Below are 23,140 nucleotides of genomic sequence, written 5' to 3' on the forward strand. Positions count from 1 at the left end.
GGTGGGCCTGCGCGGGGGGCCAGCAGGAGTTGGATGATCTGTAATTTACAGTCTAGTAGTGGAGAGAGAAAACATACAATCCTGAAGTTTAAAATAAGAGGTCGGGTGTTAAGCAGCTCTGTGGGATGCCCTATGAGGAGATGGCAAGTGACAGTGGGAGAGCCATTGTCACCCAGGGTCACTGCAACCCAGCCCGGGGGGGCACTGTGGTCCCTGATTTACAGAGGAGTGGATACCTGCCAGGGTGGCAGAACCAGAGTTCCTGCTCAGTACACTGACCCCTGAACCCATTGCCGTCGAGTTGAGTCTGACTCATAGTGATCCTATAGGACAAAGTAGAACTGCCCTGGGTTTCCAAGGAGTGGCTGGTGGATTCGAACTGCCAGTCTTTTGGTTAGCAGCTGAGCTCTTAACCACTGTGCCACCAGGGTTCCGCACTGACCCCAAAAGCTCATATATTCTTCCTTGCAACACAATGTCTTTACGATAAAGTAGAAGAACTCTTAAATCTTGGGGCTGAAAGGCCATTGTACCACATTGACCTTGACCAAGGTCATCCACCCCTCCAAGGATGTGACACTCACTAACTATCAAGGCAGCTTCTTTCCCATCTCAGGCAGCTGTAGCTATTAAGAAATTCCTTCCTTTAATGAAGCTCAAATGTGTCTCAACCTCGTGCCCAGTGGAGCTGACATGTTCCAAAAGAGTGTCTCCTACCTTCACTAGAACCAGTGGGGGGAATCCACCAGGAACTGGGGACAAAGGGCCAGATTTCAGGTCACTTCTTGTCACCCCCACTGATTTCCCATTGGTGTATGAGCCTCTCCTCTAGCTCCAGGCCTCCGTGCTACCTCCTCCCTCTGGCAGAATAGGGAGGAGTCTTTTCTGTTTCCTGCTAATACACCCATGCCTCTGACCTCGGAATGAAGTCAGCCCTTAGTAATGGAGGGCGGAAAGGTCAGACGCCCAGGGACTGCAGACGCCCTGCTTTGGCCCAAAGCGTCTGCTGGTGCCTGCTCCAGGCCCCCCACGGCTTCCAGCCTCTGTGCCACCTCCCTCCAGAGCAGACCCTTGCCTCTGGAGAGCCCAGCCCCTTCAGTGTCTCCAGCCTGGCCAGGCTCATACTCATACGGTTCCCTCTGCCTTCTCTCCTGCATCCCTCACCCCTGCCAAAGCCAAGTGTTTAATAACGGGCACATCTTTAACCAGAATCTCATCAAGGCTTTAGGCCTGACTCCTGAAGTTTACAGGGGACACAGGAACGACTTCAGTGATGCCACCAGGCAATGTGAGACAAGTCCCTGGAAAGTTTCCGGAGACAACTGACCCAGTCACTTCAAAAATCCAATGTCATTAAAAAAAATACACACACCCATACACACACATGAGCGCACACACATATGTATACATTTGTTGTTGTTAGCTGCTGTCCAGTTGGCACCCAACTCTTGGTGACCCCATGCACAACAAACTGGAATATATATGTATGCGTATACAGTCATGCACCGCATAACATCTGTTCAGGCAATGGCTGACTGCATATATGTCTGTGGTCCCATAGGTTATAATAGAGTTCAGAAATCCTGATCGGAGAATGGGACATAGCAGATTTAGGCTTGTCATGCTCGACAATCATGAAGATCCTCAAAAGCAAAGAAAAAATTCTCCAAGCTATTAAAGGCTTGGCTCCACTGAAAGCTACAAGGCTAATGAAAATGGGAGAGGGAACTATATCAGATATGGAGAAACTGCTAATGACGTTGGATTGAGGACCAGACACAAAAGCGAACCCCTCTCAGCACGTTTGACCATCACTGCTAAGGCATGAAGTGTGTTCGAGACTCTTAAAAAAATCAGGAGCACACTAAGATACCAAGTTTAGTGCTAGCTCTGGGTGGTTCAGGAGCTTCAGATAATGGTTTTTTGAAGCATAATGTGAAAGGAAGTGGGGAGTCTGTGAGTGCTGATGTGAAGGCAGCAGAAGAATTTGTTGAAACCCTAGATAAACTAATTGTAGGGGGAGGTGATTTGCCCCAGCAAATTTTTAACATGGATGAAACCTTCTTATTCGGGAAGTAAATGCCCTAAAAGGACCTTTGTCCATAATATGGTGTTCATACAGCGTCCAAATCACATAGCATCCTATTTCACAGAACGTGTCATAGACGTTAAGCAATGCATGACCGTGTGTGTGTGTGTGTGTGTGTGTGTGTGTGTGTGTGTGTGTGTATATATACATATATATATGATGGGCGTGTTCTTGACTAAATAATGCAAACACTGAATGCAACACATGAACCTTTGATTGGATCCTGGTGCAAAAAAAAAAAAATAGCTGTAAAAGATATTTACAGAAATTTGAATATGGACTGGGTGTTAGATGATATGGAAAAACTGTCAGTTTTCTTAGATGTGATAATGGTGATATGGTTATATAAGAAATTGCCCTCCTTTGTAGGAAATGCACACTGCAGCAATAAGGGGGCAGAAGTCATGATGTTTGCAATTTCTTTTCAGATGATGCCATGAAAGAAAGAAATACACACACACATAAACCCCCTCCCAAAAAAAACCTCAATTGACATTGAGTCGATTCCGACTCATAACCACCCTATATGATACAGTAGAACTACACCATAGGAGTTCCAGCGAGCGGCTGGTGGATTTGAACTGCTGACCTTTTGGTTAGCAGCTGAGCTCTTAACCACTGCACTCCACATATAGAGAGGGAGATAAAGCAGTTATGTAAAATGTTAACAGTTGTTAATTTAAGTGGTGGATGATTGTTATGCCATTTTTTCAACTTTTGTTGTATATTGAAATATTTCATAATAAAAAGTTGGAAAAAAAACTGATATGGGCTCCAGAGTCAGAAAGATTAGGTTCAGGTCAACCCTGTGTTTGATAAGTATCTGAACTTGCCTGTGCCTCGGTTTCCCACATTGTAGAAAAAAACAAAACCGTTGCCGTTGAGTCGATTCCAACTGAGAGCAACCCTATAGGACAGAGTAGAACTGCCCCATAAGGTTCCTGAGGAGCAGCTGGTGGATTTGAACTGTTGACCATTTTGGTTAGCAGCTGAGTTCTCAAACACTGCACCACTGGGGCACCAGTCGCCACGTTGTAGAACAGGGATATTTGCAGTTCCCACCTCAGATTCGAGTCAGGCCCTGAAGGCTAAGCGGTGGCTGGGCAGAGAAGAGGGAAGAAGGTATTCCAGGCAGAGGAACTGCACCAGCAAGGAACCGGAGGTTGGAATGAGCAAGCTCGGCACCTCCTTTCTCTTCCGTGGGAACTGTAGAATCTAGAATGTTCTACCACCACGATTCCCAGCATTCCCACCTCAGACTGAATTTTTGCCAGGTCCATGAACCATCCATACTAGATTTGCGTACTATTTTTCTTTGAATTGATTCTTGTTCTTTTTTGTTTTTTTAGCTTCACCTCGTTGGCAATGTTGTTGTTGTTGTTAGGTGCTGCGGAGGCGGTTCTGACTGATAGCAACCCGGTGTACAGCAGAACGAAACACTGCCCTGCCTGCGCCATCCTGATGATTGTTGTTATGCTTGAGCCCATTGTTGCAGCCACTGTGTCAATCCGTCTCGTTGAGGGTCTTCCTCTTTTTCCCTGACCCTCTACTTTACTAAGCATGATGTCCTTCTCCAGGGACTGATCCCTCCTGATAACATGTCCAAAGTACGTGAGATGAAGTCTTGCCATCCTTGCTTCTAAGGAGTATTCTGGCTGTACTTCTTCCAAGACAGATTTGTTCATTCTTTTGGCAGTCCATGGTATATTCAATATTCTTTGCCAGCACCGTAATTCAAAGGTGTCAATTCTTCTTCGGTCTTCCTTATTCATTGCCCAGCTTTTGCATGCATATGAGAAGATTGAAAATACCACGGCTTGGGTCAGGCGCAGTTTTGTCCTTAGCAATAATATCTGTGAAATCGGGTCTGGCATGCAAATTATATTTTTTCTAATGCACATTAAAATAAACACATGACCACTAAAATTAAAAAACTTCATCACTGTACTACGTGTAAAGAAACCTCGGGTGACCTCCTGGGACTCCACTTTGAGAATCAATGATGAGATCCTGATGAGGGGCCGGATGCCCAGAGAGACCACACAGCCAGGAATGCCTGGACCAGGCTCCCATTCTGTGGTCTCCTGCCTGCCTTTGCCCTGAACGGTCTTGGGCAGAACTCAGCAGAGAGAGGAGAAGGCAGGCTGGATGGGGGGAACAGCGTGGACAAAGGCAGGGAAGGACGGAAGAGTGGAGAGTGTAGGCGGACTGCGCTCCTGGGATGGATGAGACCCGGGGAGCAGAGACAAGGCCACTGGAGCAGCAGCCTGGGGTCCAGAGAGCGGGTGGGAAGAGGATTTGCCTGAAGGTGAGCAGGCTTCCTTGTGATCCTCTTTATTGGGTTCTGAACTTCTTCCTTCGTGGCTTAATTCCTGGCTTTGTTTAAATGAAGTGCAAAGGTTTGTTTTTGGTCAGATTCGCAGAGTTGGTTTCCTGATTCCGCATTGGTGTTTCCTTCTTGTTCCTCCCCTTGGAGAGTTCATCTTAAGAAATTGGCTTGCCCGTTTCTGTCCTGAGATGGGGTGGGAGACTCAAGGCACATCGGGAAGTTTGGCAGGAAGCACAGGGGATAGGTAAGGGCAAAGTCGGCTGGGCAAGAAGCATATTGATTTAAACAGCACTTACTGAGCCCCTGCTGTGTGCCAGCCCAGGGGTGAGCCAGGGCTGGGTCAGGTACCGTATCAGGCCCGCTCTTCAATGGCGACTGTTTGCAGGACTCCCTGTAGGAGGTGTCATGCTACCGCTAAGCTGGAATCCGTCTTGATGGGCCCGTTGAGTCTTCCACCTGCGTGTTCTCTGATAGCCTGGCACAGGTCAGGCATGCCATAGGGGCCAAGCAGACATCTGTGAGCTGGTTAGTTGTTAGAGCCTGTGTCAGGGATAGTGGGCTGGGGAGGGTCCCACTCCATTCTCTTAGGCAGGCCTCTCAAACGTCAGACTCACTAGGGAGTGGGGAGAGTGGGGGGCAGGCTGGATTAAAATGCTCATTTTGAGGCGCTGCTCTCAAAATATTGGATTCAATAGGTCTGTACTGAAACCCAGGAATCAGCATTTCTAACAAACCTCCCCCACTCCAGATGATTTTGATACAGGTGGTCTGTGGACTATACATTGAGAAACCTCGTTGCTCCGAAGGGTAATCTGGCATTGAAAGGGTCAGATATACTGTCAGAAGATGCGGGTCATGGCCCTACTCATTAACTGTGTGGCCTTTGACAAGTCACTTAACCACTCTGTGCCTGAAAATGATAATGATGATAATAGTCATTATCATCATCATAATACACAGGACTGTCTTAGTTATCTGGTGCTGCTATAACAGAAACACCACAAGTGGGTGGCTTTAACAAACAGAAATTTATTTTCTCACAGTTAAGGAGGTTAGAAGTCCGAATTCAAGGTGCCGGCTCTAGGGGAAGGCTTTCTCTCTGACGGCTCTGGAGGAAGGTCCTTGTCTCTTTTAGCTTCTGGTGCTTCATCCCTTGGTGATCCTCACGTGGCCAAGCATCTATCTTCCCCCATCTCTACTCCCTTCTCTGTGCCTAATCAGCTTCATTTATATCTCAAAGGTGACTGGCTTAAGGCAGACCCTACACTGATGTGGCCTCATTAACATAATAAAGAAAATCCTATTCCCCAAGTTATTGCATCAAAAACATAGAGGTTAGGAATTACACTTATTTTGGGGGGACACAGTTCAACCCATAACACAGGACCAAGGGATTCCTGAGGGTATGTTTGTGGATTAGAAGCTCTGGAGAGAATCAGAGGAGGGATGGTAATGGGTGGTCTCGCCTCCTTGCACGTAGAGGACACCCCCCGCTGGCCCAGTCACAGTGGTCTCACCCTGTTGTGAACACCCAGCCTGCTGTCTGCACCTCCCATACTGAATCGAGGCAGCCCATACAAGTTGTTGGATGGATGGTTTTCTCTACCACGTGGCACGTTCCTTGGTAGTGAAAAGGCCCTACAACCTTTCTGGAAAGTGGGATGGATGTGTGTGCCAGAACAGAAGGTGTGAATGGCCTTATGTCAGCCTTTGCTCTTGCAAGACTAAATTGTCTTGCAGGGGGCTGGGCGCATAGTGGGCCCTGAACCCTTGGAGGCTTCTTACCCTCTGCCCCTGTGCTGAGGGCGGACGCCAGGGCTCATCCTGCACCCTGACGAGCAGCTCTCCTCTCCCCAGTGCCCTTCCCTGCCTGGAGCATGACCAGCCTGACCTGTGTCTCTCCTGCTTCCCCACAGATGTCCTGGCGTCCGCAATACCACAGCTCCAAGTTCCGAAACGTCTATGGGAAGGTGGCCAACCGGGAGCACTGCTTCGACGGGATCCCCATCACCAAGAATGTGCATGACAACCACTTCTGCGCCGTCAATGCCCGCTTCCTGGCCATCGTCACTGAGAGTGCGGGCGGCGGCTCCTTCCTCGTCATCCCCCTGGAGCAGGTAGGTGACCCCATACCTCCCTGGATGGCTACAGCCCTAGGGCAGAGAGAGGGCCTCGTTGGTCACTCGTGACAGGACCTGTGGCCCTTATCATCTCTGGGTTTTCCCTCTGCACCACCTCTTACTTGCTCATCATGTGTTCAGTGGCTGTGCCTTGCCCTGAGATTCACCAGAACAAGTGCAGACCTGGGACCCAGGAGACCCGAGATCTGTCCTCACACCTTGTCCCCGGGTGTGCTCTTGGACAAGCCACTTCCCCTCAGTATGCATCAGTTAAGTCCCCATCAACCTGAAACCAAAAAACACAAACCCATTTCTGTCAAGTCAGTTCCAACTCATAGCGATCCTATAGGACAGGGTAGAACTGCCCCATAGGATTTCCAAGGAGCAGCTGGTGGATTCGAACTGCCAGCCTTTTGGTTAGCAGCCATACCTCTTAACCACTGTGCCACCAGGGCTCCCCATCAACCTGAGGAGTTGGAAAATATTGACCTCCAAGACCAGGTCCAGCAATACAGTTCTGTATTCTGGATGTTCTTTTGGTTTGGAGCTGAAAGGGATGAAGACCCAGCCATGGGCATATTTAAAGACAAAGTTGCCGTGGAGTCCATTCCAACTCATGGCGACCCCATAAGATTTTCATGACTCTGACCTTTTTGAAAGCAGATCACCAGGCCTGTCTTCCCTAGGTGGGTTCAAACAGCCAACCTTTAGGTTAGTAGCCTAGCGCTCAACAGTTTGTGCCGCCCAGGGACTCCTGTGGGCACACTGGGCGTCTGTGCACGTGGCACGTCCATTACAAAAACACTAGGAGCTCTCCACTCAGAGGCTGGAAATAACTTACCTTCTCCCCCACCCCCATCCGTTTTTCCCCTTCTATGGCAGCATATGTGAATATAGCAAATTAAATCTGCAAAGCCTAGATCATGAAAATGTTAGGCCGTAGCCCTTCAGGCGGTGTCCCAGGAGACCCGTGGGAGGTCACGCGCCTCAGGGTAAGTGCTTCTGTTCCACTTGATTATGGCTGAGTTCTCCCTTCCAGGCTGACTCATCCACACTCCCACCCTCCTTCAAACCCGTGGAGGGAGGAGGAGGCGCTTGTGCAAGGAAGCCTGGGTGCTCGAAATTCACCATCACCTGGTGGTGGAGGACGGATTTTTCCAGTCTCTCCTACCCACATGGGGGGAGCAGAGATTTGGAAAGGGCTTAGGCCCGCTGCCCCTTTCCGCTGAAAGGGGCAGCTGCAGTGACAAGGAGGACAGAGCCTGAGGCTTTGGACCTCTGGACAGAAGTCCGAGGAGCAGCGAACTTGGCGAGGGTTCTAGTGGGCTCTGCCTGTTGCCGGCTGTGTGACCTTGGGCACGTCACTTAACCTCTCTGCGCCTTATTATTCCTGTAATTGTAAAGTGGGGATAATAAATCCTTCTCTGCCTATTTCTGTCATGTTGGCAGCAAGTGGGAAAGTGGATGGGAGAGCTCCTATAAACCACTCTTCATGTTAAGGATGTTTTGTTACTTTCTTGGGAAAGTTGTGAGTTCCGCTGTTGGACTTTGCAAATGCCCGCAGCAGCGCTGACACATTCAGAAGGATTCTCAAGGGTAGCTTCCCTCTCCTCCTGAACCGGATGGCCTCAGATTTCTGTCTGCCTCTGGACCAGCTCTGCTCCATCCGCAGCAGGCCTGCAGGTCCCCAGGAACGTGTGGACTGGTTCTCAGTGGAGCTCAAGCCTATGGCTGGCGCCCGGCCATGCTCCACTTGATGGCTTGCAAGGGTCAACAGTCAGTGCCTCGCACCACAACAAAAATTAATTCCAGATGAATTAAAGATCTAAACATTAACAACAACAACAAAGAAAACCTGTAAATGTATAAGAGGAACATGGAGAACATTTTTAAAAATCATGCAATGAGGGTGTTTTAGTTATTAGTGCTGCTATAACAGAAATACCACAAGCGGATGGCTTTAACAAAGAGAAATTTATTTTCTCACAGACCAGTAAGCTACAAGTACAAACTCAGGGCATCAGCTCCAGGAGAAGGCTTTCTCCCTCCATCGGCTCTGGAGGAAGGTCCCCTTGGTCTGGGAGCATCTGAGCGTAGGAACCTCAGGTCCAAAGGACGCACTCTGCTCCTGGCACTGCTTTCTTGATTGTGTGAGGTTCCTGAGTGTCTCTGCTTGCTTCTCTCTTTTATATCTCAAAGGAGATTGGCTTAAGACACTATCCAATCTTGTAGACCTCATCAGTATAACCACTACTAATCCATCTTATTACATCATAGTGATAGAGTTTACAACACAGAAGGAAATCACATCAGATTACAAAATGGTACACAACTATACAATACTGGGAATCATGACCCAGCCAAGTTGACAGGTGTTTTGAGGGGACACAGTTCAATCCATGACAGAGGGAAAGGCTTCCTAAGCAAGCTAAGAATCCCAGAAAACATACAGGAAATGATTAGTAGATTTGAACACATTAAAAAAAAAAAAAAAAAGTAACACTTCTGAACTACAGTGCGACACTTTAAACCAAACGAAAAGGCAGCCACATACTTGAGGACAATATTTGCAATATATAACAGAAAAGATTCCTGTCCCGCATATCGGTAGAATTCCAGAAAAATCAAAAAGAAAAAGAACCCAATAGAAAAACGGGCAAAGGATATGAGTAAGCAGTTTGCAGAAGACAAACTATAACTTTTACCCTACTCAGTTAGGAAAGATTTAAAAGGTTCATGATCTTTGCTATTGCAAAGGTGTGGGAGAACAGGTGCCCTGATACACTGTAACCAGTCAGAACAGAGCTATGCTCCACAGAGTTTTCAATGGCTGATTTTTCGAAGTAGATCACCAGGCCTTTCTTTCGAGGCAGCTCTTACCAAACCCAAACCAACCCGTTGCCGTTGAGTCAATTCTGACTCAGCTCCCTATAGGACAGCGTAGAACTGCCTCATAGGGTTTCCAAGGCTGTAATCTTTACAGATGTAGACTGCCACATCTTTCTGCCTTGGAGGGGCCAGTGGGCTCGAACCATGACCTTTCAGTTAGCAGCTGCATGCTTTAACCACTGCACCACCAGGGCTTCTTGAAACGTCTCTGGGTGGACTCAGCCTGCACCCTTTTGGTTAACAATTGAATGAGTTAACCGTTTGAACCACACAGGGACACCTGATACACTCTTGATGAGATGTAAATGGGGACAGCCTTTTCAGAGGGCAACTGGGCAATATCTATTAACATCGACAGATACGTGTCCACCGGCCCTGCAATCCCACTTCTAGGAATCTGTCCTACAGAAATATTCTCAAGTGTATATATAAAAAAAGTTTGCAGCATTTTTTTTTAATATTCAATGATCTTTTCTTTTTACAAACCTCAATTTTTATTATTTTCAACAGAAAATAAAATCCCTGTGCCAACTTGCCTGAAAGTTTCTAAACTCTTCCTCTCAGTTTCCATAGTTTTAACAAAGAGTTTCATATTGTCAGTAGCACTGGTCTAGAATATGATCAGATGTTCTAAATATTCCATGGACAGCAGAAAGAAAGTGTATCCCCTCTTTACAGAATACAGAAGTCTCTCTGTCTAGAAATATATGATATATATGCGCATATATAGGTACATGTGTATATGTATATATATGTGTACGTATGCATATGTATATGTATTCTATGTACACATATTTTTTCAACTTTATTTGTCCACATCCTGTGCTACAATTTATTTTACAGTCCTTGATTAATTATGGTCTGATAATGACGGCTCACACCACAGGTTGGTTCCTGTCTCTTTGTCTCATTTCAAGAAGTTTTCACCCGACGTAAGTGCTCGATGATTTTCGCGGTAGTTTTATATTCGTGAAAACTTGGAAACAATCTGCAGACCCATCAGGAAGGAAATGGGTAAGCAAATTCCGGGACAGCCACACAGAAGGGTACTATGCAGCCCGTAAAACTGACGCTATACAGCAGCTGTTCTCAAATTTTTCAGTTTCAGGACCACTTTACACTCTTAAAAATTATTGAGGACCCCAAAGAGCTTTTGTTTACATGGATTATATATTGAGCGTGTTTGAATTAAATTGAAGACATTTTATAAATATTTATTAATTCACTCAGACTAACAATGATAACCCCCCTTCATGTTCTCATAAAAACGTACACACACACATATTTTTGTGGGAAAAAAGCTATATTTTTCCAAACCAAGAAAAAAATGTAGTGAGCAGAATGGTGCTGTTTTGCTTTTTTGCAAATCTCTTTACTGCCTGACTTCACGGAAGGCAGCCGCCGTCGCTCATCCGCTTCTGCATCCAGCCTGCTGCAACAGCACCCTTCCTGCAGCCCCCGGAGACCCCACTGTACAGTCGGGACAGAACAAGATCAAAAGGGCAAATGACATCTTCATTTTATTGCGAAAATAGTTTTGACCTGATGGACTCCCTGAAAAGGTCTCAGGGATCCCCCAGGGCTCCCTAGAACTACACTTTGAGAACCACGGATGCAGAGGCACGTTTAATGACGGAAAACTGTCTATGACACACTGTTAAGTGTGGGGGGGTAAAATCTGATTAATCCCATTTCAGAATATCTAGTTATCCATCTATCTGTCTGGAAAAGACTGAGAGAATATACAGCTAACGTTAAAAGATAACTCAGTTATCTCTGACTCTGGAGATTTTGAGGGCCCTTTAATTTTCTTCTTTTTCCTGAGCTGTATTTTCTAAATTTCTTACGATGAACGCTTAATGTTCTGTACTTGGGGGGGAGGGGACAGTAACAGCAGGGGTGTAGAGGGAGCCTGTGGTTTCAGAAGCCATTCACCCAGAGAAGGGGGGACGAGGTTCCCTGGCTCACCTCGGTGGGGACCCCACCCACATGATCTACCTGCTGCATTGCTCATCAGATGGATTCCTTTATACACCATGAACATCACGCCCTCTCTTATATATCTTGGCGATACATTCTCCCAGAGCAGCACATGGCTATGAGCTCTCTGCAGAAAATTCAAACAAAATTGAAGTACCCATTGTGAGGAAGTGGTGGGTGGAGGGAAGTTTTGATTGGGTGGGAGCGTGGGCAGCTCGGGACCAAATGATCTGGGTGGTTCATTCTGTTTGAAGCAGGATCTAGTGTCTGGAACTTTGTGAAGCAGGGCCCCACCCCCAAGGAGGGGCTGCTTAAGAAGTGGGGCAGACCCCTACCTTCCCTTGCAGCCTGAGCCTAGGCTGCCAGCCCGTTGCCCCCAGTGGTCAGGGCTGAGCCTGCAGACCTGCGGTGGTCTGGTGCTGGGTTGGGGAGCAACCAGTATGACTTGCCTTCCAGTTGACTCCGACTCAAGGCAACCCCGTGTGTGTCAGAATAGAACTGTGCTTCAAGAGGTTTTCTATGGCTGTGTTTTCAGAAGTAGATTGCCAGGCCTTTCTTCCAAGGAATCTCTGGGTGAACTTGAACCTCCAACCTTTTGGTTAGCAGGGAAGCATGTTAATCGATTACACCATCCTGGGACTCCGGGTGGGGAGGACAGGAGGAGCTAATAAGCAAAAGTAACAATAACACCAAATTCAGAACCCCTTTGATGAGCTACTGCACCTTGGTCAGTGTTCTAGAAAGGAGAAAGTTATTTCAGCTCTAGTTTTTCCCCCGTTTGATAGAAATCTCCTTAAAGTTTCCTATATTACTCAATACAAGTGCAAAAACTATTTTGGCCATTTCTTGGCCACTTCGAATCATCGTTTTACTTGTTAGTTATAGGCTGTGCCACTTTGCAGAATGAACTCGTGGGGCACACTTTCACCCCCACACAGACTGGTCCCATACTGTTGTCCCGGGCAACCAGAAGGCCACAGGAAATCGTGTCTGCTTTTATAGTTCCTTTCTAAAAATTGTCTCTGTTGTCGGGTGTCCCTTCTCATTCCTTTCTTGCTTCTCTGAGATTTGGGCTAGAAAAGAACAGTATTCACCCAAGACCCTCAAATCCCTGCCCCAAGGCCAAGCCTTCGGAGGGAGGCTCAGACACTTCCTTGACACCCCTTGTTCAGTTTCCTCCAAAGCCAGCTTCCTGGAGATTTCAATATTTGAGATGAAAACCTCTCTTCCAGGGTAGGAAGCCGTGTCCATGACAACTACAAACAGCAGTGATAATGCTTAGGCTTTGAACAACGCTCTCTAGTTCCAACACTCTCTCTTAATTGATCCTCTCAGCAGGTAGTCAAGCTGTCCCATTTTACAGCTGGGGAAACTGAGACTGCAGAGATGGGCACAGAGCTGGTCAGGGGAGGAGCTGGACCTGAAGCCAGCTCACGAATTTCTGAATCCAGGACTCTTTCCACTGCCCATGACGCCGGTGAGCAGGCTGGCTGGCAGATCTGAAGGAGAGGATTTGTCTTCCGGGGCTCGTGTTCAGGCTGCTGTTGTGAAGGCCAGAGCCTGGTTTTCCCTAGTTAACATTCAGCGGCCAGCTCTCGCCTCTCTGGAGTGGAATGTTAAGCTGCAGATGGGGGAGCAATCAGCACCCTGATTGCCTGGCACAGCTGGAAGGGCCTTATGAATATTCCAGCGACCAGGCATGGTGCCCAGCAGCCTGATTAACCCCTTGGGCCTCCCCAGGTGCTGCACTCCATCAGGGACGCCTGCTGCCTCCAAATCCAGTCCACGAGAACCCCAGGACTGGAGCAGAGTCTCGCCTGCCTAAGCTTTAGCCAGCTACCTGGGGCCCCACTGGCACCTGGCAGAAAGTAAAGAAATCTGGCTTGGGCATCAGGAGCCCTGAGTCTACCATAGCCCCGTGGGTCTCAGCTTTGGCTACACGTTAGAATCACCTGGGGAGCTTTTTGGGGTCTAGCATACTTGATCTCCTTGAATCTCACCTCAGGTCCCACGACAGAAGCACGATGGTTCTCCCTGTTTTACAGATGAAGAAACGGGCTCAGAGAAGTCAAGTGACTTATCAAAGGTTGCACAGCTCACAAAGGCAAAGCTAGAATTCAGACCCTAGGCTTTCCCCACTGCATCTCTGGATTCTCACTTCCTCTTCTGTAAAATGGGAATACAAAGGCCTGCCCTGCTCACCTCACAGAGCGTTACCAGTTTCCACGGAGTTGATTCTGACTCATGGTGACCCATGTGTGTTAGAGTAGAAATGTACTCCACAGAGTCTACAGTAGCTGATTTTTTGTGAGCAGATAGTCAGGCCTTTCTTCCAAGGCACCTCTGGGTGGACTCAAACCTCCAACCTTTCGGATAGTAGCTGAGCACATTAACTGTTTGCACCACCCAGGAACTCCCATAGAGGGTTAAGGAGGGGCATTTCTGTAGGCATGCCTTGTATTATTATTACTGTCGTTTGAATGTCTCCAAGGACTTCCTTGAACATTAATTCAATTAATACTTTATTGAACTCTACCAACACCACACATGTCTATCTCTTCTGGAAGCCGGGAGAGCAGGCATTTCCTAGACTCCGTGCAAGCCCAGCAGCCCTTGCGGAGTTTTCCTTCTGAATGAATGAATGGAGAGAGGGAAGGAGGGAGGGAGGGAGAAAGCGGCAATTTCAGTTGGCAAGGATAGGTGTGGGGGGGGTCCTGGAGCAGGGGCCAGACAGGACAGCCTCAATCTTTCAGTCATGGGGCATGGACTGGGCACCCAGCACAATGCCAGGCTTGGGGACCCAAATAACATCAGGCCTGGTCCAGGTGGTGGACCCAGGTAGGCGGTAGTTCCTCGAGAGGGTCCTGCCCATGTTTTGCTCAATGGACCAACTCATTCTCCAGTGGGGAGAACTTTTGAACATGTCCGTCTTACCTGCTCCCTGCCAGCAGATACAAATGACAAAGCATTTTGCAGTCTCTGGAATCTGGGGTCCCTGTTTAATTTATGTTCAGAATTAGCTGCCTATAATGAACTTAACCTAGTAACTCAGCTTTATTGCAGCTGTCAGATTCTGGGATTGGGATTCTGGGCTTGGTATCCAGGTGGGGGTCATTCCTACCCTCTCCTGCAAGCCCTGCATTCTCCCCTGCCCACTCCCACCTTGCCACAAATTCTTGCTCAGTCTCTGCCTGGGGGCAGAACATTTTCCCTTGCCCTCTGGGCCTGGGGTGCTGCACTATCTCTCCCCTCCAGTTGGGTGGACTCCTCTTCTTCTCCTGTCTCTGGTCTACAGGGGTGGAGGGTCTAATCAGGGCTGGACTGTTGCCTCAGGTCTCCCCAGCCCTTCGGGGGTGGGTGGTGGAGGACGGCTGGGGAGGAACAGTAGCAAAAATCCACGAAGCATCAGAGTGAGGAGAGCCCTGGATCAGGAGAGCAGCACAGGATGGGGGCTGAGAGCCCCAGGCTCTAGAAACTGACAGATCTTGCTTGAATCTCTGCCTTGCCACTTAGGTGCTGTGTGACCTTGGGTGAGTCGCTTAACCTTCCTGTGCTCTAGTTTTCCCCTGTGCAAAATGGGAAAATTGGAGGGGGTTGGACCACATGGTCTCTAGGGTTCATTTTAGCTCTCACATTCTGCTCCCTTCTAACACCGTTTTTATTTAAATATATCCTCACCAGTCTGCTGGTGGACAATATGCAGAATACAAGAGGGCTCCTTTTGTCCCTCAAAGCCCATCTCACGTTGCCAGCTCCATGAAGCCTTTCCCATTTGAAGGCCCATCTGGAGGCATTTGTATCTATCATTGTTGGAGCACTTTCTACATGCTTCCTTATTTTCTAGTTGGTTAGTCCATCCATCCATCCATTCATCCAGCTAGCCTGCCAACAAATATTTATTGAGCACCTACTATGTTTCCGTCACAGTTCCAGTGCTGGGGAGGCAGCAGTAATCAAGATCAAGTCCCTGTCCACATGGAGTTTACAGTCCAGTTAGTTGCATCCCTTGGACTCAGAACCCCTGGTGGCAGGGATCATGTTGATTTTCACAGGGCCCAGCACACAGTAGGTGCTCAACAAATGCCTCATCTGCCCCTCGCTGGGATTTTCTCTTTGCTGGTCCTGGTAGCCCCTTCCCTCCAGGGACTGCAGGGACTGCTCAGATTGAAGGGGCTGCATCTCCCCCTTTAAGCCCTTAGAACAGTACTGCAGCCAGCCAGTCTTAACTAGAGTCCAGTCCAGGAGCTGGCATACCAGTTAGCTCTGTGACCGAGAGCTCATTGGTTGTTGTTAGTTGCCATTGAGTTGATTCCAACTCATGGTGATCCCATGTGCGCAGAGTAGAACTGCTCCATAGGATTTTCCAGGCCATGACCTTTCAGAAGCAGATTACCAAGCCTATCTTCCAAGACACAGCTGGGTGGGTTTGAACCGCCAACCTTTCAACTAGTAGTACAGCGCTTAACCATTGGCACCACCCAGGGACTCCTATAGCATGTTCAAGGCCTTATTAAATAAGGAAAAAAGGTGCCCGGCCTAGTGCTGAGGACTGTAATGAAATCAGATTTCTTTGCTCACAAAAAGCCTTGGCTTCCATTCCAGATTTCAGTAACCCCTGACCTCCGTCACTCCCTCTCAATCGGCACTGCGCTCCTCAAACCTTCTCCCCCCACCAAAAAAGAAAAAAGAAAACCAAATCTTAGTGGCCGCTCCCCTCTGTAGAGAGGTCTCCCCCTCTCCGGGGGAATTCGGAGAGCCTTTTCTAAATCCATTTTTCAGATCTTTCCTCAATCGTTCTTTGTTCTTCAAGCTGCCTTCCACATGGAGCAATTTGCATCTCAAAGCCCGTGACAGTCTGAATGTACAGTAAGTGACTTTGGGAAAGGGGAGAGAATTGAGCTCTGAAAGAGAGAGAAGTCTCAACTTTATTCCATTTGTTTGGGGCCCCAAGATTGACAGCCTTGCTTTTTGTTTTTCTCCTTTTTTGGAAGAATGGCTGCTTATTTTGAGAAAAAGGAAAGCAAGGCCTTCCGCAGAAATGCAAGTGTTCCCTGATTTTATTTCAGGGCTGCAGAACAGGATGTTCTCCTGGCTGGGGGTGAAGGCACCCAGGGATGCAACCTGCCCAGTGGGCATCTTGGGAGGTCGGAGGATCCATCCTGTTGGGGCTCAGCTGAGCTGTCTCTGTTCCTCTTGCAGAGGCTGGAAAAAGCCGTGCCTGGCCAACTAGACTCGGAACCAGAGCGTGGGGGCTGGGGGCAGACGGGAGGAGGCAGACCCTGGACCCTAACTCTGCCCAGAGGCACCAGCCTGGGTTCCAAACCAGTTTACCAGTTTGCTTGATGTGCTGCCCATCTCCCTTCCCCAGTGCATCGGGTGTGCTCAGGAAACGGGAGGAAGCTGTGCTGATGTCAGGACTTCTGCCCTCCCCGCTCCTTCCCTGGTCCACCCAGGCCCAAAACAGCCTGGGGCTTCCGTGGGCTCCAGAGCCTGAAGCCAGCAGCAGGGACACTTGAACTTGGCCTTCTTGCTATTGTCTCCTTTGCCCTGTGCAATCCCTAAGCCCCAACCCTGCCTAGAGAGGAAGGCACCCACAGCCCAGTCATTGTACCCAAAAGGGAATGGGTGGTGGTGCAGAGCCTCCAGTGGGGCATGACTGATGGGGCTGTTCCAGGCTGAGGGCCCAGAGGGAGAGGGCTTGGGAGGGGACCCAGCCTGCTTTGGAGCCTGGTCCTGTGCCTCTGCAGTCAGCCTGCTTGCTTCTCTGGAGTCGGCTGTCTGCCAGGGTAGATGAGATGATGCATGGAAAGGGCTCACTGCAGCATCTGGCATACAACAAGTGCTCAATAAATCCAAGCTACATTGCTTCTATTATTATAACCGCTATAATAATCTTCAGTCCCTAGGTGACGCAAATGGTTTACGCTAGACTGCTCACCTAAATGTTGGCGGTTTGAACCCACCCAGCCACGCTGTGGGAAAAAGGCCTGGCTATCTACTTCCATAAAGATTATCGCCAAGAAAAACCTATGGAGAAGTTCTACTCTGTAACATATGGGTCGCCATGAGTCAATCAACTCAATGGCAATGGGTTTATAATAAGCTCCGAATTGATGGGGATAACCGGTGTGGCTCATATCCGAGGCACGTGCCCATTAGGTGAGCATGAGTTTGAGGTTCTGCTGGGCCCAAGCCTGCGGGCACCTCTGTACTCTGAGCTGGCCCACGGCCACACAGTCCTCACAGTCACCCCCTCCCTGAGCACACCTCCCCAGTGCCCCATTCCAGTCTTGCACTGACATAATGCCAGAGGCAGAGGAGACCCCAGAGATCACATTTCCAAGCACCTCGTTTTACCCATGTGAAATCCTGGCCCCAAAGAGGAAATATGTCTTATCCAAGGTTGCACAGCATGCTGGACGCTCTCACAGCCCCTTCCCAGGGATCCTTGCACGCAGCCACTTCTCAGAGTCCAAAATCCAGTCTACTGAGATGTGGCTGATGACTGTGGCTTCCGTTTACCAAGGAAATTTACATTTGGTTAAGGTGAGGATGAGGCTTAAGGAGACCAAACTCTTGAGATCCAAAGGTTGTGTTGTCAATCATAGAATTTCACACTGCAGGGAGATCTATTCACACAAACTATCCCCAAGGTCCTCAAGAGAGGTCAGGTGGAGACTTACGTCTTCTGTCAGGTCTGAGGCCATAGCGGCATAAGCCTGCCTCCTCACACGTCCGTGGGATCTCAAGGCTTCAGAGAACAGAATGAGGTAGGGTACATGAGGGACATGAGGAGTGGGACTAAGGTGGCTGGACTTGAAACAGAGCATTTCCCTGGGGGCCAATGGGCCCTGAGGACTTGGTCAAGACCCCTACTCACTGGCCCTTCTCACGGCAGCTTCCAGAACAATGACTGTCTGTTCGCCTTGCCTGAGGAACTCCAAGCTTGGTTTAGTCCTTTGGGCAGCTTCTGTTTCTGGATGGCCTTCCTCACTTCCCTACCCCTCACCCCCATCCCGATTCTCTTAAAGGACCCACAATTGCTGTCAAGTCCCCATGTGTGGTGTCAGACTAGAACTGTACGCCATAGGGTTTTTGGAAGCAGATCACCAGGCCTTTCTTCCGAGGCACCTCTGGGTGGACTCTCACCTTTTGGTTAGCAGCCCAGGGAGTTAAGCAGTTAACCGTTGGCACCATCTGAAGACTGCCTTAAAGGACCAGGTCATCTTTTTTGGGGCTGGGCAGTGATGGAAGTGTTCCCAGCCTCAAAGCGAGAGGCTGCGTGCACTGCAGCATCAACATCACATAGAGCTCATCTGTCCTCCCCCGTTTCCGTTCCACTTAGCCACGACCTTGATTTTAGTTGCTAAGCAACCCATGCCCAAGCTTCCAAGTGGGTCTTCAGTGAACGCGGGCGGGGAAGGTGGTGGTGGCAGTGCTGAGAACTCTGCATTTTATAGATGGGGACACTGAGGCTCAGAGAGGGTCAGTGGCTTGGTCAAGGTTGCACAGCTAGCTGGCAGCAGGGCTGAAAGCAGAACTGTGACGTCTCAGCTCCTAGAGTCTGCCCACACCTCACTGCTCTCACGAGGCCCCATGTGCCAGAGGATTGGGCAGCAAACCCTCCAGGATCCCATACCCCCATCCCACCTCCACCAATAGAAGTACCCAGGCAGCAGCAACACCGTAGGGACACTCTGTAACAGGCTTCCACCCACCCAGACAGGGAGGCAGTACGCCCAGTGACTAGATGTAGAGGCTCTGGCATCCAGCGGCCTGGATGCAAATCCCGGCTCCACCATTTTCCAGCCATGTGCTTTGGGAAAGGTGTCTAACTGCTCTGTGCCTCAGTTTCTTCACCTGCAGAATGGGGTCCCAGCCTCTTAAGCCCCCCTCCCTCACACATACACACTAAGCACCCACTCTTTTATCTCAGGGGAGTTCAGGCTCAATTCTGTGAGGTCACAGATACAGACGGTATAAGAGTTCTCAAACGTTAGTTTTAACGCTATAGCTTATTGTTCAAATAAAACAGGTTCAGAACTTTTTTAGGGGGAGACATGGACCCCTTTGACAGTCTGGAAAAGCCGATGGGCCCCTTCACAGAATAAAGTTTTTAAGTACATAAAATAAAATAGATAGAATTATAAAGGAAGCCAATTATACTGAAATATAGTTATCAAAATGTGTGCCAGAATTGTAAATAGAAGTGTATGTGCTTTTATATGAATGCATTAAATGACCACGTGGAGGGTCTAATGACTTCTGTAATTTCCAAGTAGCGATGAGTGTGAACAATATTTTGAGATAGCAGTAACAGAGTAAGGTGATATGCAAATATCTGTGATGTCCGTTGATGAAAAAGTTATAGGTTCAGCTAATCCTCTTTTGGGTTTGTTGCATACGTTGATAAATAAAGGAAGTGTTATATGTCAGTTAGAGGTTAGTGAAAATAAGGATGTAATTTTTCTCCTATCCAAGCTCACAGACCTCCTGAAGCGGTCTGTGGCCCCAGGTTAAAACCAGTTGCCGTCCAGAATTCCAACTCATGGTGACCCCATGTGTGTCAGAGTAGAACTGTGGTGCTCCACAGGCTAATTTGTCAGAAGTAGATCGCCAGGCTTTTTTTCCAAGGCACCTGTGGGTGGACTCAAACTTCTAACATTTCAGTTAGCAGCTAGATGCGTTAACCCTTTGCACCACTCAGGGACTCCTGGATCCAGGTAAGGACCCCTGAAATAAAACCTCAAGCAGAATATCCTTGTATAAAATCGGTACAAGCAGAACTGCTCTGACTGAAGCAGCTTGAGCATCCCCTAGCCCATAGGGTGCGCCCTGAAATCCTGGCCTTAGCTGATAGGCAAGAAGCCTGAAGTCTGCCTGCCTAGTTCTTTGTGATCTGGGGCACATCCCTTGTCTTTTCTGGGCTTCAGTTTCCCCGTCTGTAAAACGCAGTGTTGGACTGATTGTCCTCGGAGGTCTTGTCCAGCTCTGACATTCTGGGATGAGTGTGCCTTTCTCCTCCCCTGGAGACAAAGGCCTCAGAAGCTTGGGTCTGCAGGAGCCCTGGACCAGAGAGAGGGAACAGCTGGGGCCAGGCTGGCCAGGTCTCAGTTGTTCAAGGGAAGAGAAAGAAGAGGAGGAGGAGATGTATGGTGCTCTCCAAAGCGACAGCTGGGTGAGCCTGGCTGGGGGCCTCATCCTCGCCTGCCATCTGTGCCTCCTTCCTGCAGTCGGACCGGTGGGGAGGCGGATGGGGGTGCAGATGGGCCGAGGCCAACCAGCAGCTTGGGTGGAAGGGGGCAGGGCCGCAGACAGAGAGCCGGGGAAGCGGGGGGGAGCTTACTCTTGGGTGCTTAACCCTTTCCACCCCCCCACCTTTTCCCACCCTAGTCTTATAGGACCTCTGAGAGGAGAAGGCACAGGATTGAGGTTATGCAGGCCTGGGTCCAGTTAGGCTACTTAATGGCTAGGTGACTTTGGACAAGTTACTTAACCTCTTGCAACTTCACTTTCCTCCTGTGTCCAGTAGACACCATTCCTGAAACCTACCTCTTGGGATTGGAATGAGGTTTAAATGACACGGTGAAGTGGGGTCCCTGGCTGATGCAAATGGTTAATGCACTCAGCTGCTAACTGAAAAGTTGGAGGTTTGCATTCAGCAAGAGACGCCTCAAAAGAAAGGCCTAGAGATCTACTTCTGGCAATTCAGTCATTGAAAGCCCCCATGGAGCGCAGTTCTACTCTGACACACGTGGGGTTGCCATGAGTTGGAACTGACCGGATGGTAACTGGTTTGGTGGTAGATGAAGTACCCCAACACGGCACTTCGCCTGTCCAGAGAGGGCTCATGCTGGGACTGTAAAATGCCCCTGCTCGTTAGAATGCACCAAAGGGCCATGATGAGACCCTGGCAGAGGTTTGTAAAGTCCTCAAGGTCCCCAGGCACATGGGACTTTACAGGTAGCTTTCCCTCTTCCACCCCTTTGCTGCAGCTCTTCCCTCCCCCGGGATTGCCCTTACTTGCCAATATCCGCAAGTGCAAAACCCTACTCACTGAGAACAATGTATCATTTATGAATAAGTATTTATTTTCAGATAGGCAAGACCTTCGCATAGTTCAAACCTCAAAAGCAATCAAAGAATGCACAGTGAACAGTCTGCCTCTCACCCTGTCTTCCAGTTACTCAGTTCCTTTACCAGGAGGCTGCTGCTGTTAGCAGTTTCTCGAGTGTCTTTCCTGAAATAATATATATATTCTTTTTACATAAAAGATAACACACTCGCTGCCTTGTTCTCTCTACACCTTGCTTTTTTCATGTAATTACATATCTTGGAGATCTTTCCACATACATCAAATACAGAAAGAACTGCCTTGTCTGTTTTTACAGCTACACAGTATTCGCTTGTTTGTATGTATCACCGTTTGTGGGGCCTCATTTTGTGTATTGATGGGCATTTAGATTATTTCCAAGCTTTCACTCTCACTCACCAGAGTAGATGAAGAACATTTGCTTTATGAAATGTGTTGATTGACCTAGATATCCCCTGAAACCATGGTCCCCAGCCATTAGCCCCAGTAACTTGGTTCCTCAAAGTGTGTGGATGTGTCTAGGAAGCCTCTATGAGTGTGCCCTCTTTGTGCTCTAGTATATATATGAATATACATGCTGTACATACAACTATGTATATAAAAAATATCCACAGCCTAACCTATATACGTGGGTATACTCCTATACACCCTCCTTCCTGTGTTCAGCATACATATCTGCCTATGTATCTGCTTGTTTTATTGTTGTAGGATTGTATATGCTAGAGTATATACTGTGGTTGCCTTTTTTTTTTTTTTTAATTGTGTTCCTCTAAGTGTCTTTCTTTGCCTTGGTCAAATTGTGCTGACTTCCCGTATATTATGTATTGTCTTTCCCTTCACCAAAGTTAACACTTAGTGATTTCCCCTCTCCTCTCCCCTCCCTTGTAACCGTCAAAGATTGTTTCTTTCTGTATATAAACCTTTTCTTGAGCTATCAAACTTTTTTTTTCCAAGCTGATAGGTGGATAACTTCCTCAGAGTAGTTTTAATTAGCATTTTCATTAAATATGAGGTTGAAAAATCTCTATATGTTTAAGATCTATTTGCATTTCCTTTTTGTGTGACTCGTCTATCCATATCATTTGCCGGTATTTTTACTGGATTATTGATCTTTTTCTTATTGATTTAAGAAGTCCTTTATCTATTATCCCTTTGTTTGGGATGTGAGTTGCAGATATTCTTTTTTTATGATGTTTTGCAAAGCAGATTTCTTCTTTTAAATTTCAAGTAGTCTAATTTACCAGCCTTTGTGGCTTCTAAATCTTGAGCCATAGTTAGAAAGGCCTTACCTTCTCTGAAGTTATAAAGCAGTCTTCCCACCAGATCTTCTAGTAATTTGATAATTTCATTTTTTATATTTAAATTTTTGATATATTTGGAATTTATCTTGGGGTAAAGTATAAGGTGTGGATTCAACTTAATTTTTTTCCATACGGCTACTCAGTTTTCACCAGTCTTCTGTCAGTTTGCTGTACTGTGGTGGCTTGCATGTTGCTATGATGCTGAAAGCTATGCCACCAGTATTTCAAATATCAGCAAGATCACCCACAGTGGATGGGTTTCAGCGGAGCTTCCAGACTAAGACAGACTAGGAAGAAGGGCCTAGCGATCTACATCTGAAAAAATTGACCAGTGAAAAC

General features: G+C 48.0%; 1 protein-coding gene across 2 annotated transcripts in view; it reads left to right on the forward strand.

Annotated features, from left to right (window-relative positions):
- Positions 1-543: 543 nt before the first annotated feature.
- CORO2B (coronin 2B) overlaps positions 544-23,140 on the forward strand; it is an 87,137-nt gene continuing 64,540 nt past the window's right edge. The window contains exons 1-2 of one of the 2 annotated variants that reach the window (XM_004374696.1): positions 544-552; positions 6,335-6,535. In XM_004374696.1, coding sequence (XP_004374753.1) covers positions 6,335-6,535 — 201 coding nt within the window. In that variant the 5' untranslated portion in view covers positions 544-552. Of the gene's footprint in view, positions 553-6,329; positions 6,536-23,140 lie in introns of those variants that run through there. The other variant, XM_004374695.1, reaches the window with a different exon arrangement.

The sequence above is a fragment of the Trichechus manatus genome, unplaced genomic scaffold, assembly GCF_000243295.1.
Source record: "Trichechus manatus latirostris isolate Lorelei unplaced genomic scaffold, TriManLat1.0 scaffold00030, whole genome shotgun sequence".
NCBI classification, from domain to species: Eukaryota; Metazoa; Chordata; class Mammalia; order Sirenia; family Trichechidae; genus Trichechus; species Trichechus manatus.